General features: G+C 47.1%; 1 protein-coding gene across 1 annotated transcript in view; it reads left to right on the plus strand.

Annotated features, from left to right (window-relative positions):
• Positions 1-12,428, plus strand: part of ZCCHC2 (zinc finger, CCHC domain containing 2) — a 52,271-nt gene that overhangs the window by 19,971 nt on the left and 19,872 nt on the right. Inside the window, exons 5-7 of the mRNA XM_006892757.1 lie at positions 1,789-1,865; positions 4,415-4,486; positions 7,224-7,336. Coding sequence (XP_006892819.1) covers positions 1,789-1,865; positions 4,415-4,486; positions 7,224-7,336 — 262 coding nt within the window. The remainder of the gene's footprint in view (positions 1-1,788; positions 1,866-4,414; positions 4,487-7,223; positions 7,337-12,428) is intronic.

The raw sequence follows: 12,428 nt of genomic DNA on the forward strand, positions 1-12,428 counted from the left end.
GATCCCAGGGACCTTCATTCACCTGAGTTTATGCAGTGGGGTAACCTAGAGGCATTTTGCAGTCAGGGGCTATGTTTTTGTAACGAAAATATATGTATACTTTTTTTTTTTTTGAGGAGGAGAGGGGCTTTGAGAAAACTCTAAAGTAATATCACAGATGGTTTTTATTACACATACTTTTTTTTTCCTTTTCTTGTTAACAAGGGTTAGAGTTAGGTGGTCTCCCATTAGCCTCCATTCCTCCTCTCACACGGTCTCATCTTGATTCTGAGAGGTGGCAGCAGGTATAGCATCCTGCACCAGAGGCTGATCAGAAGGTGTCCCTGTCCTCTGCGTTTCTACAAAGGCTTGGGGTCTGACCAGGGTCAAACAGGTCTCTCTCTCTTCTTAGCTGCTTTATTCCTGGAGGAGGATTACTTCAGAAGGCTGAGTATAAGAAGGCTCTTAGCATCTTCCTTTAAAACAGCTGTAGCTTGGTCTGTAAAGCGATTCTGAGGATCCAGGTCTCCCCACCTGGCTTTTGGAGTTCTCAACATCCTAACCCTGGAGGGAGGCCACCAGACACTGTTTGGATTTGGGATGCTGACAGAATAGCCTGGTGAGGCGTCACCTTGGTTTACCAGGACTGACTGCTTGTGTGGCCAGATCTAGATCTGCTCACGTGTTCTAGAACAATCTTGTGTCTTTGGTGCTGTGGGACCTCCGTGCATCCTTCCTGTATTTAACTTCTTCCTCTGGGGAAAAAGGAATCGTTCCCTTGTCCAAGCCAGCATCACGCTGCTTGGTGCCGTCACGGCTCAGACTCATCGCTGTGACCTTTGGCAGATCCACGCCCCTCGCCTTCTGACGTTGTGCCCTGTTTCGAGGGCTGGACCCTCCAGCTGTGTCGGGAAGAGCCCAGTGAGCTCAAGGATTTGACACCTTTCAGTTGTAGAAAGGTTTGCTTCCTACTGTGATACTTAAGACTAGAGAAGTTTCCAATGAGGAGTTGTCGGGTTTGTACAGCAGCTTATCCCATGAATAAATGGATAATTTTCTCTAGTTCCTCTCGGAATGACTGTGCACACGTCATTCCCGCTGCTCTTTTAATGCAAAGGAGGATTTTGGTATGTCATGAATCTTGTCGTTCAGCATAATGCTCAATGTGTCTTTATCATTATTTGATATTAAGGGTCAGGCTTAAACAGTTTCCAGTTTCCCAGTTTGATAGAATTTTGTTATCAGGTTTGACACAATACTTTGGAGTCTTTTCTTTCCATTGTGGGGGTGGGGGGGAACACCTACCCCAACTACCAGCCTGTTTTCCTGAATATACCGATTGTGTAAAATTAATTGACATGAACTGTTGTTGTTGTTGTTAGGTGTCGTGGAGTTGAGTACAACTTAGAGCCGTGAGGTCGTGAGCATGAACGAGTGCTTACGTGAGTTAATCCTCACATGCTGTATTTTTTATATTCCACACAACATAACAGATTTGAAAATTATGTAGAAAAACATCCTTAGTAAAGCATCCTTGTGTTTTCTTCGTCTTTGGAGTTTAGCCTGGAAGCTTCTTGGGCCCTCAGCGTGTTGAATAGATGCAGGATAGGAAAACCAACTCAGTTTTGTGGATGAGTGGGTTGTTGCTCAGCTTTTGTGCTTTTAATTCTTCCCTTAAGGCTAACTAATGGTAAAGATGAGGCGAAGAGCTTAATACCTAAGTATTTGTCAAATTGTAGGGTTGCATTTGGGAATTGAGAGTCAGATCTAAACTCTGTAGATGCTAAATGTGTTTGTCTTTGATTTCAGCTGTGCACATCGAGAAGATAATGTTGAAGGGAGTCCAGAGAAAAAGGACTGACAAGTACTGGGAATACACCTTCAAAGTAAGCCATTCTTCACCTCCCACAAAACAGTTATCTTTTAGCCTGCATTAAATGATCTTTTGGAAAGAATGAAGAGTGATGTTTGGGTAAACATACAGCCGACTTGCTAACTTAAGAAAGGTTGTATGTATATGTGTGTATATATATATACATACATATACATATATGTGTGTGTATGTATGTATATATAGTTGTTAGATGCCATTGAGTCAAATACAACCCATAGTGACCCTGTGAACAACAGATCTGAACTTTGTTCTCTCCTGTCTGACACACTTGAGCCCATTGCTCCAGTCACTGTGTCAATCCATCGGTTGAGGGTCTTCCTCCCTTTTCTCTGACCCTCCACCTTTCCAAGCACGATGTCCCTTTCCAAGAAATAGCCTGTCCCAACAACATGCCCAAGTATGTGACCTATATGAACGGAATCCCTTGTTTCTAGTTTACTCTGTGTAGTTTGCCAGATTTGAAACTTTTAATTATGTCATTGAAATTACTTTGGGTAATATTCTTTCTTCTCTTTTCTTTTTCTTTCTTTTCTTTTTTTTTAAATAAGAGCATTACATGTAGGGAGAGAATAAAGATATAAGATGTACTTTATGTGTCTTTAAAAAGAAGTTGGCATTTCTGCTGCTATTTTTCATACAAGGTTGTAGGTGCTTCTTTCCCATCATGGTTTCCACTCTTGTTCTCTCACTGGCCTGTCAATTCCCTGGACTTCGTTACCTGTTTTCCCACCTGTAACTGCAGCTCTGTGGTCTGAAGCCATCCTGTTTGTAGCCGCCTCAGCTCAGAGATGTGCAGCCTCCATACTACTGCCTGTGGTCTGACGCTGGCTTTGACCTACCCCGTCTGAGACTCACGCTGTCTCCACGGCCTGTGGCCTGCAGTGTGGATCTCCTAGCACACCCTCCTCTCACCTCACCTGGGCTTCATTCACCTTTCTCACCTGTTCCCTTGACCTGGGCCGCACACACTGACGCTGAGGAATCGCCCCTGGTTCCCTACCTCCTCACTTCACTTCCTCCCCCAGAGGTGCTGCTTGTCCATGTTCAGTCAGCCCTCTCACCTGAAGCCTTCCTGACCCTCCAGCAGAATGGCTTCTCGTGTACCTAGACCCTGGCTGCCATGGAAACTTCCAGAGGATCTGATGGGTCACTGTTTGCTCTGGCCTGGAATGAATTTCTGACCTCTGACTTCCGCAGCATGTTAGCCGTCCCCTCCATGTGCTTTCCTCTGCTGTGTAACGCATGACTCCAGCCCCCTTGCTCACGTGGCCCTCAGCCACACTGGCCTCCTCCTGATGCCCGGGCTCTGGACTTATTACTGCCATGGGCTTGTCAGCACCTGCCCTGCTCACAGTCTTGGAAGGACTTGGCTTGGGCAGCCTCTCCCATCCTTGCACTGGGCTGCAGATTGAGTCAGCAGTGACTGCACTGTCCTGCCACCCCACACCGAGAACCAGGCCTGAGCCAAGGAGCTGCCCCCCACACACTGGAAGACCTCAAGATCGCTTGATAATGTGCCAGTTAATAAAGATTTTTGTTTTGAGGCTGTCTTGCTAGGTCGTTTTTTTAAATTTAAAAATGTGTGAGGAATTGTAATGTGCTGAGATATAAGCAGAGCCCACACGTCTGGTCTGTGAGCTTCTCCGTGACCGTGAGGAGCCCTCTGTGTGAGAAGCTTCCTGGGGAAGGTGGGCAAAGCCAGTCTCCGGATCTTGCTCCAACTTCGGGCTGCTCTCAATTACATTCACTTCTCTTGAGCATCTGCTTTTCTAGCTGAAGAAGGCGATCATCCTGTATGGTCCACCTTTTTAGTAGGACATTAACATTTTGAGAGAAAGATGGAATCTTTGTAGACCATCAATCTCTCTAGCGGTACATAGAGTACAGTGCACACTGTACAATTGATGCTGTCACAGAGGCCAGTCAAGTCTCCTTCTTTCTCTTAGAAGCATATATTTAATGAGTTCTAAGAGAGAATTGTAGGCTTGTCTTCTACACAGGTCTACGCTGACCTTGTGCCATTTTAGAATCCAGCAACTTCACAATAAAAGACTTGACTTTTCCTCTTTTCAAATGTTACTGTAACAGTCACATTAAGACTACTTTTTAAAAAGTCTATCTGAAAAGAATTATTGGAAAACTTACTTGAATAGGGACCACTCCTTGGAAAAAGACATCGTAGTGGGAAAGGTGGAGGGTCAGAGAGCCAGAGGAAGACCCTCACCAAGATGGGCACGAACTCCAGCGTGGCGGGGACCATGAGGACGGCACTGGAGAGGGCAGGGTTAGAGCTGTTGTCTGTAGGGTCATCGTAAGTCAGCGTTGACTTGATGATACCTAACAGCGACAAACATTCAAGGACAGTGCATGTATGTACGGTTCATTTTAATGATTTTGAAGAAATTACAGTGTCAGATTAATTTTCATTACCATTTCTAACTGTTGATAAGGTTTAAAGTAAAGCCCTTTGTGCATGACTTCTTCCCAGCTGGTTATCCCCTCAGGAATAACTCTAAAATGTGATTTTGTTTTTCACCTTAGGTAAATTGGTCTGATCTTTCAGTAACAACAGTAACAAAAACCCATCAAGAACTCCAGGAATTTCTACTAAAGGTAAAAGTACAGACTTTTATTGTTAAAAGTGGTTTTAAAAACAAACAAACAAAAAAAAAAAGTGGTTTTAACATAATCGGTAGCATCCCAAAGCCTCCATGCCAAAATACACTAACTGGGAAAATTGCAATACCTTCATTTAGAGAGTTTGTTCTGGTGACCTAGTAGGTAAGGGGCTGTGCTGCCAACCTCAAGGCAAACGGTTCGAATCCACTAACCATTCTGAGGAAGAACAATGGTCTGGCTTCTCCTGTGCTTCTTACAACCTCTGAAAACCCACTGAGGGGTCAGCTATGAGTTGGTGTCCCACTTAACATCTGTGAGCTGTTTTTTAATAGTAAATTCTGCTTAGAAAGCACCCACCAGACACATCACCTGTAGAAAATGACATGACATCATAAACCCAAGTTTTATTACCTTCCATCACCAGTTGACGGTGAAGGGTTTCCTGTGTTTCCAAGATGCCATATTGTTCTGGTTTCCAGTTCTTGCTGAGATGGAGTTGTTGGTGGCTATTTTCAAGAGATGTTTTTCTAAAGGCCTCCCTGTGACTTGAGATGAGGCCCGTTCTCACTGGGCCGAGGCCCCTCTGAGGGTTTCCTTAACCCTGTCTCCATCCTTCCGTCTGAGTCGCAGTTCCACTTCCCCTCTAGGATAGAATCTCCAGCCACTGAGCACAAGACAGCACAGCGATGCCCAGGCTTGCAGAGGCCACTGACACCTGGGGACATTTGGTTCAAAGTGGAACCTGCTTCTTTAATCTGATTTCATTTCCTTGAAAAGCACATGGGTAGGGGTGTCGTGTACTCTCAATAAGCAAGTGTTTTTGAATTCTTGTTATGAGGAATATAAAACAGAAACAGGAAGCCATTCCTAGTCAGTCTTGATTGGGCAAGGAAGTGACGCATTTGGGCCTGCCCCCTCTGAATTGCTCAGGATGGTCCTGGTTTTTAAGTCATCGACTCGTCCCTGTTGGTGTATTCCTGTCACATCTCTCGTGTTTCCTTCAGCGTGCACAGCCCTGAGCAGCACGTGTGGTTAGATGCGCAGTCACGGTGTCCTTTCTGTTGGGCTTGTCCTGCATCCCTCGAAAAGCCTCAGCCTGTGAGGTCCCACCCAGGCCAGGCTTGAATAGTCCCCTTTCCTGTGGCTTCTTTCAATTTAGGAAGCGAACTCTGCCCCACACTGCAGGGAAAGGGCCTAACATGTGTCAGGGAGGAGTGTTTGTTAGTGACAGGGAGAAGGACTCGGGCCAGTGCTCTCAGCATTTAGGAAACTAAAATAGACCGGAGCTCCAGCCTGTGCACACGTACATGATCCCTCCTGCTTATTCGACACAGTGACAAGAACAGTGAACTTGAACATGATGGAGACTGAGGCTGATGTGCGGGGTAAGACACTCCACAGCGTTCTTCTCCCTTCCCCTGGGCTTCCTAAGCCCCGCCCCTTCTGTGTCTTGACTGTTGTTTTTTCAGTCGCATCATCTTTCTGAAAGCTTGTTGTTGTGTGCTGTCGAGTCGGAACTGACCCGTAGCTGGCCCCTCAGCGGGTTCTCAGAGGCAGTAAATCTCACTGGAGGAGGGAGATTGTCCATCCTTCTCCCGTAAAGCAGCGCATGCTTTGGGTTGGCCACACAGTTCCTTACCACTGAGTCCCCAGAGCTCTTCCCTTACATGCTTTAAAAACATGAAGCTTCAGAAAAGTAGTTGACTGCTGAAGAAAGAGATGATCATTAATGGTCTGCTTGTGAAGCTGAGAGATGAATCTGAGTATTTTCTAAATAAGGTAAATGACTTTGCAGATAAGGAACGTCTCCAACATTGGGCGCTGATCGTATAATAGCCTTTCAGGCTTACTGTTAACTCTTCTTCACATCATCTGCCCAGGGCAGAAACAGCCCTTTGGGCAGCGTGTGCAGATGAGCACCTTGAGCGCTTGTGGGTACTCTTGGGCTGTGCTTGTCGTGGGAGATAATGTGGAGATAGCTCCAGTTTGCCATCAGACTTGCCATGTTTCCGCCCATTTGAACTGCAGCCTGCACTGTACCTGCTGCCCTCTCCCCGGCCTGTTAAGGTCTTGTCAGCTGCTTGTGTCCTACAAGCTCCCCAAGTGGGGGCCATAAACCTTCCTCGCACCCCTGTCTCTTAGCGCCTGGAAGAGCGTGAGGTTGGAACGAGAAATACTGCTGCTTTATCTTGCGTTCCATGGTCATCCTCCACGAGGCCTCATTCCTCTCATTCAGTACCGAGTGCTCTGGCCTGAGCGAAGGCCAAGGTCCTGGCCCGGGCGGGGGGAGGGGGGAGGCTAGGGGTGCTGGAGACATGCTCTAAGGAGCAAGGAAACTCAACGCAAGTGGCCAGGAGCTAGACACCAGACCTTACAGCTGCACTCTTCACAGACCTGTGCCCTCCTTAGGACTGAAATGAAAGTTGAAGTAACACTTGAAAATAAATTGCAAATGTTTACCCTGGCTCAGCGCTCAGGCCTCACCGAAGTCCATCGCTGAGGTGTGCACATGTGCATGCAGGAAGGCTCCGTGCGGGAGGCCTTGCACAGACTGGCCCTCGGGTTGCCAGCATGTCTCTGCCTCTGGGAGATGGGTCAGGGGCCACTCTGGCGGCGTGTGGGGCAGGGGCCGTGATACCCTGTCCTCGTCTGCTGTGGAGCAGGGAGTGAGAAACGCGGCAGTGGATGCCACTGGCTTTACTTGATTGCTTTCTTCCTTCGTCTTTTCTAGCTTCCAAAGGAACTGTCATCAGAGACATTTGACAAGACCATCCTGAGAGCGCTGAACCAGGGATCCTTGAAGAGGGAAGAGAGGCGGCCTCCTGAGCTCGAGGCCCTCCTAAGGTAGCGATGTCCCGGTGTGGTGACAGCTGTTATGGGTAGACAGGTGGACGGGCTGGGCGGCGGCCGCCTGCAGGGGCTCCATGAGGTTCCAGCAGGTCACAGATTCCCTTGGAGTGTTCTGGAAATGGGCTTTTCCTCTTGTGCTGTTTATGTCCATTGTCACAGAGAAAGACCTCAAATGAATTCATCATTGTGCTCATTGGCTCTCTGACATCATAGGCAAATTTCCCTGAAATACTTGGTGGACGAGATCCTGGCCAGGAACCCTTGGATGTGTTGGGGTTCAGTCTGTTAAGTTGTCACCCTGTATGGGGTCCAGCGGCACTTTGAGCAGGGTGATGCCCTCGTGCTGGCCTCTCCAGAGAACTGTGTGTGTGTGTGTGTACACACCTAGGTACAAACCAGACAAGGTTTGGAGTATGGTGGTATCCGCTTGCCCTGTGGCGTTTTAGAAAGATTTCACAAAGCGTTCTTTCCAGCCGTTCAAGCCCCAGTGTTAGGCAAGCGGGTGGTTGGGTCTGTCCTGGATTGGGGCTTTCTTGCAGGAATAGGGCAAAGGGAAACAAGACCGTTTAGGGAGGCTGTCGAGTTTGTAGAGATGGACTGGGTGGAGAAGAAACAGGAAGATCAGCTCGGGTGGGAGGAACAGAGGTCAGAGGGCAGGTGTTGTGGAAGTCATCGAAGAATCCAGCGGGGCTTCGAGAGCAGAATGTCTGAGTCAGCGGCTTTCCAGGGGAAACAGTTCCAGGGAGGAGAAAGTGGTTTCGGCCACTAGCACCCTGTCCTTTCGGCTCCTCCTTTACAGCTTCAGCCTACTGCTGTCCAGTGGGTTCTGACTCATCGTGCCCCCATAGGACCTGGCAGGACAGCCCCCTAGAATTAACAGGGCTGTGATCTTTACACAAGTTGACCGTCTCATCTTTTGTCCCATGGAGCAGCCGTTGTATTTGAACTGCTGACCTGAAGATTAGTGGCCCAACACTTAACCACTGTGCCACCTGTGCCTTCCTTTTAAGGAAGAGGTTAAGTAAAGAATACTGACCAAGGAGAAACAAATGTATTTTACTGAAAACTTATAGTTGTTGGTAACAAGCAGTGCCGTTTATAAAAACAGGTTTGGAGACCACAGCTTAGGGTCAAGGCTGGTGGGAGACTGTCATTCTCTGTCCTCTGAACTCAAGGTGGCCTCCTTGGGAAGCAGACTGCCCGTGGCCGAGGAAGAGATGGCCACTCCTTTTCATGCCTGGCAGCCCCTTGCAGTGCTAAACCAGGCCCAGCGAGTAGAGTCAGGATGAGCCAGGGCTGAGGCATGGGAAGAGGGAAGAAGGTTTGCTCCCCAAAGAGGGAGGCAGAAATCGAGGGGGAAGGGTATTGTCATTGCTCGACAAGATCCATGTGTGAGTGGCACGCGCCCCTGGACAAAGGCAGGCTAGCCAAGAACCTGGAAGCCAGACGGGTCACCAGGTGGACGCCACTGTGACCAGCAAGATGGAAGACAGCAGGGCAGGGTGGGCATTGAGAAGACGGTGGACGAGTGACCTGAAGCTTGGTGCAGGACAGCGAAGATGAGGTGAAGCCGGGTATCCAGATGGCAGCTTTATGCGGTGCACCCTTGGAGCCATACTGGGATGACTGCCTTCCACTATTATTGTTGGTGTGCACTGTTGAGTGTGAACCGACCCATAGCTGACCCTCCAGTAAGTTTTCAGAGGCCGTAAATCACAGGGGAGCAGTTTGCTGATCTTTTTCCCTTGGAGCAGCTAGTGGATTCAAGCTGTGTACCTTTGTGTTGACAATGCAAATCTCATGTGGCCTTCCGATTTATTCAGAGCAAGGAGGGAGACTGAGTGTTGTCCGGTCTCAGAGGGGTTGGAGGGCAGGTCAGGGCAATGAGAGAGGGACTGGGTGGGAAGCCGTAGCTAAAGGCATCACGGGTGAGAGGAGATGAGAGGGTGGTGGGGAACAGTTGAGTGAATTCTTGCGTCCCCTGCACCCCTTACCATTAAAGGACACACAGTTCCGTATGGTAGGTTGTTGTGAGTGCAGATCTTTCTTGAATCCTGGGCTTGGCTCCCAGGGACCGGTTTTTCAAATGCTGCATGCTGGTGTCCAGAGAGATACTTTCCTTGGAAGTCGTGAACCCCCAGATATCTGCATGTGGCTTAGGAAGTGATGCTGCAATAGTGAAGTGACAGTGAGTGGTGGGCAGGTCCTGGGAGGCCTGGCAGTCCCCTCAAGAGAGACAGTGAGGAACCCGGGAGAAACCTGTGGAGTGTGCTGAGCAACAGAACACAGGTCTTCTGGACAGTTGTGGTGGTGTATGTGGTCTGCTGTGCAGGCTGGTGCCATGTGCACCTTGACCCCAACCATGACATTGATAAGGAGGCCTCAGATTCACATGAGGTCCTTCATCTGTCAGGAAACACAGCTGGCCAGCCATGGACACAAAGTTGCCATTACACTGCTACCACATAGTGATAAAACTTAACAAAGACAGGAGTGTTTTTGAACAAAGTACTTGATATAGAGGGAATCATTATCTCATTTATTTTGGATAATTTGAGAGCTTCATGATTGAACACGTGCTCAATATAGAACATGCTAGAAATACAGGATAGTTAAGACTGCAATTACCAGGGTAGCTATAATTGACATTTTGGTTTTCCTTTTAGTTTTTTTATTTTGTCTGTGATGCATGGAGGATGCTTTTTGTCTCATAGTTGTTCTCTCAGATTTAAAGTGTTTGTTGAATTCCTCGGAAATGTTTAGAATGAGCAAAATACATCCCATCTGGTGCTATTATAATCATTCAAATGTTTCTCTATTGTTATACAAAGAGGTAATTTTTAGTTTGTTTTTCTTAAAAATAAAGCTTTGGCTATTTTCATACCTAAAATACTCTTGGTGCATGATTAGCTGCTAAGGAGAGATTTCTGAAATTTATTTACTAATTCAGATATGAAGCAAATCATATGATAGCAAATGACATCCACAGTGTGGATCCTTGATATGTGTGAGGATTTTCCTAAGGCCTAGTCCATAAAGAACAAACCAATCTGGCTTGGGTAAAGTGCAGCCAGGGTGCTCCTTACAGGCCCAGATGGCGAAACTTCATCTCACATACGCTGGGATGTTGCTGAGAGGGGCCAGCCCTTGGAAAAGGCCATCATGCTTGGAAAGGCGGAGGAGTCGGGGCAAGAGGAAGACCCTCAGTAAGCTGGGTTGATGTGGTGACTCAAGCCCATCATGAGGGCAAGTTTGAGCCTATCAGAGATTGTGAGAGTGTGCAGGAGAGGACAAGGTTCAGAGCTGATGTTCTTAGGGTCACTGTGAGCCACAGTCAAGGGCAAGGGTGAGTCATTGTCAAGGGCAAGGTTCAGAGCTGCTGTTCATGGGGTCGCTGTGATTCATAGTCAACTGGATGATGTCTGACAGCAGTTCTTAGGATGCTGTGTGCTGTGTGTCTGATGGTTTGAATCTACCAGAGTCTTAAAGGGAGAAAGATGAGTGTTCTTCTCCTGCTGTTTATAGTCTGTATGGGAGGATGTGACTCAGTGGCCCTGAATGAGGTTAGGAGAGTGGCAGACACTGCCAGGGGCAGTGGCCAGCTCACCACCAGCTGGCTGGCTTTGAGTATCACTGTAAAGATACTGTTAACTTAGCAGGATGATTATCTCAGTGGCTTGATTTCCATTATTAGTGATATCTACATCTTTCTCCAAGGTTAGGCATTTGTGAGTTTGTGAGAGAGTCTCTTCTTTGCCAGTTCATCTTTTTTGTATCTCAGCATTTTTCCCTGAATTACAGTGAGATTAATATTAACTCATTATCTTTTGTATTAGATTTTTTAAGTGGATTTTGATTTTCAGGTCCTGTATTAGGTCTGTCAGTCTTTGTTCAAGGTACACTCATCCCCAGACCATGAAATGTCAGCTACTTCTCAGTAGCCCTTGTGGAGCAAAAAAGTAACTGGAGCCCTGTGTCAAATTCAAAATCCATAAAGATTGAAAACCTATGCAGAAAAGATGGCATTTCTGGTGTGAGTATGGAAGACTTTTAAAGTGTCACACACTCTCTCTGTTAGGTGCTTTCGCGTTGACCCTGGACTCCCAGCCCCCCTCCGTATGGTGGATGGGAACCTTGCCGCCTCCCACCCCGTGTTCACAGTCTGCTGCGCTCAAGCATTTGGTGCAGTGACTGTGTCAGCTTTGAGGAGAGCCAGCCTCCCATTTGCTCCCCCTCTGCTTGTCCTCACATGATGTTCTTTTCCAAGAACTGACCCCTCTTGATAACATGCCCAGAGTCGTCTCACCGAGCTTGTTTCTGAAGAAGCACCGGGGCTGTGTTCCCTCCAAGACAGATCTCGCTGTTGGGCAGTCCATGGTATGTCCAGTCTCCATGGCCAACAACACAATTCAAAGGCAACAGTAATCCTTTGATCTTCCTTACTCATTGTCCAACTCTCAGATGCATACAAAGCAACTGAAAACCTCATGGTTTGGGTCCGGCACACCTTAGTCTTTAACATCCTTGCTCTTTAGCACTTTAAAGAGGTCTTTGACAGCTGTTTTGCCCAATCAAGCATATCTTTTGCTTTCTTGACTCTTGGAAACCATTAAAGCAGAACTGAAATCTAGATGATTAAAGATAAGTGCACTGTTGATCAAGGGGAGATAAAGCTCAGATTCTCCACAGATACTAAAATTAGTTTCTTTCTTACAAAACCGAGTTTAATTAAAAATTATCAGGAGCAGTAACACCATCCACCCAAAGGGGTAGGTAACACACAGTTGGTTTGTGTGCTTTTCTCTCAGGTTTGTGCCAGTTTAGAACCACCTCCTCAGAGTTGGTGGTTTTTTTGTTTGTTTGTTTGTTTTTTTAGGGTTGGTGTTTTTTTTAAATGTTTTCTTCTGGTGTTTCCTTTTTCTCTTGAAATCTTTCTTTACATTTAATTTTGGTATGGAGAAGATGGTAGCAGATGATTGGCCTTTGGTTCTAACAGTGTTACCAAGATCAGGATTCTTAAAAGTTCAGTTTCTGAATTTTAGATAATAGCATCATCCGAGCTGCCCTCATGGCATAGTGGTTAAGC

The sequence above is a fragment of the Elephantulus edwardii genome, unplaced genomic scaffold (assembly GCF_000299155.1).
Source record: "Elephantulus edwardii isolate Elephantulus edwardi_28Jun2011 unplaced genomic scaffold, EleEdw1.0 scaffold00118, whole genome shotgun sequence".
NCBI lineage: Eukaryota > Metazoa > Chordata > Mammalia > Macroscelidea > Macroscelididae > Elephantulus > Elephantulus edwardii.